Source organism: Alligator sinensis, unplaced genomic scaffold (genome assembly GCF_000455745.1).
Source record: "Alligator sinensis unplaced genomic scaffold, ASM45574v1 scaffold467_2, whole genome shotgun sequence".
Classification (NCBI taxonomy): domain Eukaryota; kingdom Metazoa; phylum Chordata; order Crocodylia; family Alligatoridae; genus Alligator; species Alligator sinensis.
In genome coordinates, this window is record NW_005842129.1 from 1,943,202 (window position 1) to 1,947,093 (window position 3,892).

The 3,892-nt window shown below is 53.0% G+C and overlaps 1 protein-coding gene across 1 annotated transcript in view; it reads left to right on the forward strand.

Annotated features, from left to right (window-relative positions):
• The first annotated feature begins 503 nt into the window (after positions 1-503).
• The window catches only part of CDHR4 (cadherin related family member 4), a 21,254-nt gene continuing 17,865 nt past the window's right edge, over positions 504-3,892 (forward strand). The window contains exons 1-4 of the mRNA XM_006025013.3: positions 504-1,078; positions 1,506-1,526; positions 2,557-2,756; positions 3,471-3,636. Coding sequence (XP_006025075.2) covers positions 1,024-1,078; positions 1,506-1,526; positions 2,557-2,756; positions 3,471-3,636 — 442 coding nt within the window. The 5' untranslated portion in view covers positions 504-1,023. The remainder of the gene's footprint in view (positions 1,079-1,505; positions 1,527-2,556; positions 2,757-3,470; positions 3,637-3,892) is intronic.

A 3,892-nucleotide genomic window follows, 5' to 3' on the forward strand; every position in this document is an offset into this window, starting at 1 on the left:
AGCCAGGGAGAGATAAATATTAATTTTCTAAATTTTTTAGGGGCCCTGCGGGCCGGATAGAATGGCCTGGCAGGCTGCATCCAGCCTGCGGGCTGCATTTTGCCCACCCCTGCCCTAGGTAATTGATCTGAAAGGGTTCAGGGCAGCTTACTCAGGGCTCCAAGCCCCAGATAGTCACAGCGGAGTCAGGCACAGCACTCGCTGCATCTAGGCTCCCAGTAGGCACAGGACTGGGAGGGGTTACATGAGCTGCCATGGGGAGCCCCCAATCACTAGACTTACGATCAGTGCCAGGGCAGAGTTAGCTCTGTATAGTGTATTGGGTAGACAAGGCTGCCCCTGGGGCTGAGCAGTGGTCTACTAGGTGCAGCCCTAAGGCTGGCTCATGGCTGCATGCTTCCTGGGAGTCTGGGCTTCCTGCATGCATTCTGGGATGAGGAGCTGTGACCTGGTCCTGTGTGTGGGTTTGGGGGTGCATAGGCAGACAGCAGGGAAAGCTTCAAGCTGTATTGGCTGTTGTGAATTAAAGAAAAGACCCCCATCAGGAAAGGTACATGTCTTGTGCCAGCCCAGCTTTGGTGTGCCAAGAACACAATCAACTTAGTGGGGTAGTCACAGCATCTCGGCACAAAGTTTGAATGGATGTAAAAGCTCAGCTGGGCGCAAGTATGGTGTCCCTCAGCCTGAGCTAACAGTGACAGGAGGAGGCCCTGTGTTGTAAGGAAAGGTCAGGGACCTCAGGATTCAGGCTAAACAGGAAAGCCCGGGGAAGCACAGACCACAGGCTGGCACACCATGGGCAGTAGATGACAGAAGGGCCCTGGAAGTTGTTACCATCATCTGAGTGAGGGAGTGGCCACTGTCCTTGGGACCAGCAGGACTGGGGTGGTGCCTGCTTTTCCTGAGCATAACCTAGAGTCTATAGCAACAGCCCAGCAACCTTCTGCAGTTTCCCAAACACAGGCAGGCAGAGTTGAGCCACCTGGCCACATCCAGTCTGTGGACACCGTATCTCTGGCAGCTATGGGGGTATTCAGGAACCTGCCTCTACTGCTGCTCCTCATCCTTGGCACCTCAGGTAGGTATACCAGAGCTGAAATTCCTGCAATCCAGCCACAGGAGGAACTTGTTCCTGCCAGAATTCACTGCCTGTGGATCAAATGCTGAGTGATGGCAGGTTCCTGTGGAGCAGAACCACCAGAGATCTATGCTGGTAGGCTCCCTCTTTGCTAGAGTCTCTGTGATGCTGATGGTGTCCCTATTCCTCCAGTAGCCAGCACTGTCTGAGTCTGTAAGGCACTGGAAGGAGTCCTCAGAGACTTAGCACTGCCCAGGTGCCACCCCACCCTGAGTACCCATGGCACTGGCAACAGAACACCTCACAAATGTGGGCTGTGTTTCCTCTCAGGCTGGGGCTGGGGGAAGGTGGGCATGTAAGCATTCAGCGCTGAGCCCAAGCTATGCAGTGTCCCACAGATGGATGACAGTATCTCTTCCTCTTTCAGGGGTCTTCGTCAGAGCCACAGGTAAGAACAGAACAGAAGGATTCACACCTGACAACCTGCCACATTCAGGCTTGAGTCAGTCAGTCCTACCCTTTGCTTTGTGCTGGGAAAACACCAGAGTCCAGATAAGCCCAATAGAATGTGGACTCAGCCACCAACCAAGCCAAAGAAGTAGGAGTGTGTGTATGGGGGGAGGGGTGGGGGAAAGGGAGTTTTGTACATATTTGTGTGTTATTGCTGGGTAAGTGCTATGTAGGTGAGTCTGCCCAAGTGGTTATGGCTATATGTGTAAACATGCATTGTGGTATACCTGTGTGCAGCTGTGTGTATAAATATGCATATCAGTGCCCCAATGTATGCTTGTATGTAAGGTTGTATGAATGTGTGTATGGGTGCTCCCACGTGTGTACCCCTGAATGTGGCTCTATGTGTGTGAATGTGTGTATTGGTATGCCCATATATATGCACAGCTGGGTGGGTGTCCATGTATATGTACCCATGTGGGTATAGATGACTCTGTGCATGGCTGAGTCCATGAATGAGTGACTGTGGCTGTGAATGTATATATGGTGATGCTTCTGTGTGTATATCTGTGGCAGATGGGTGCCAAAGGTGTGCATATGGCACCCATATGGATGTCAGTATGTGTGGAAATACATGCTGAATGGATGCCCGGGGGTGTGTGGGTCTGTCTGTGTGGCTGTGGGTGTGAGCAGCGGTATACCATGTGTGAATGTGTGTGTGCCACATGTGTGTGTCCATGTCCCAGTGCATGGGAAGCACTTTATTCAGGCTCCAGTAGGGGAGCTGTAATCTCTTTAAATCCAAGGACATATGATAGCCTGTGGTAAGCAATGCATCTCTAAGTGGAAAGAGGTGCTGGGACAAGGCCAAGGTAGCTGTTCCAGGACATTCCCAGCCAGGACACACAGCACAAGATGCACCTGTTTCCCTGAATGGGTAGTGCCCATCTCCCCAAGGAAGGGTGACAGGGCCCTGCCAAGCTGGAGCTAAAATGGGGCAAGCTCTCTGACAGCACCTCCATACCCAGCACTGCTTGATCTTCCGCGCACTGTGAATGTGAGTGAGAATGCACTGCCTGGCACATCCATCGCAGAATTCGTTCTCAACTGCACGCACTTGAACAGTAACATCAGCGTCACTCTGCAAAGTGTCACCCCACCCACTGCCTTCTTCAACCCACCTGCCATCAGCCCCAGTGACACCATGGACAAAGGCTACAGCATTAAGGTAGGGCAGAGGGTAGATACCAAATAAAGTGCTCCAGACGTGAGGTGTCTGCCCAAACCTCCTTAGTCTGCCTTGGCGCAAGGCAAAGAGGAAGGCATCCCCAAGGCTGCCAGGGCTGGCAGACCCCCATATAGCATTGTTTCAGGTGTAGGATCCAGACACTGGCAGTGCCAAGACAAGGCTGTGTCAAAGGCTCTGGTTCCCTGGGATTAGAATTTTCAGTAGAGACAAAGAACCCAATGACTCCATTGCTCTGTACCAGTGCTGTATACTACCCTTAGGCCAGGGCAGTACTGGGTGAGGGTGACATCTGCCTTCCCTCCCAGTGGGGAATAAGGGATTTGCCAGGACTCTACTGTGACTAGAAGTCTGTCCAGAGTCAGCATCAGAACCAGAAGGGAAGGCCCAGAAAGACCGAACTAAACCTGCAGAGCACAGACCAAGATCCCTCCTCTGGCAGTTCATGTATCGGCCCCTCACAACCATCAGGGGAAAAGCACTTCCTTCAGAGACACTAGTCCAGGGGTTGGGTCCTGTGGAGCTGTCATATCTGACAGGGATATCTACTACATGTGGCAGGGGACTTGGGTTGGGGGTGACTGCTGCCTGTGGGACTAGGGCTCTGGACTGGGGCTCCCATTGCATGTAGGGGGCTGGTATAGCAACATACACATTGGGCTGGCTCTTCTGTTAACTACTGTTACCCTCTGCTAGATCACACTCAGTCCCAGTGCTGCCCTGGATGCCAAGCAGGTGAATCAATACACACTGGTCCTGCTGGCCCAGTGCCCAACCGAGAAGCTTGTTGAGACACAGCTATTTGTTCAGGTCATGCCAGAAGATGCTGCCCCACAGTGCATGGGCAAGTTTGCCAGTGCAGGTAAGGCTGGGACTGGGAGGGAGGGAGCCTTGGTGAGATGGATCACCCATATTTCTAGAAACTGGGTGTCGCAGGGCACCTCAGTGCCCTGCTCCTAGAGGGCAGAAACTGCCAGAGGAAAAACTCTGGCAGTGCATAGGGAGCCCTAGCGGGGAATAGGAGCACACCTGTGGGTTGCCAGGGCAACTGGAGGGAGCAAATGACCCACACCTGCCAGCGGTCAGCTGCCTGTAGGAGGCAGAGGCTGGGTCATAAA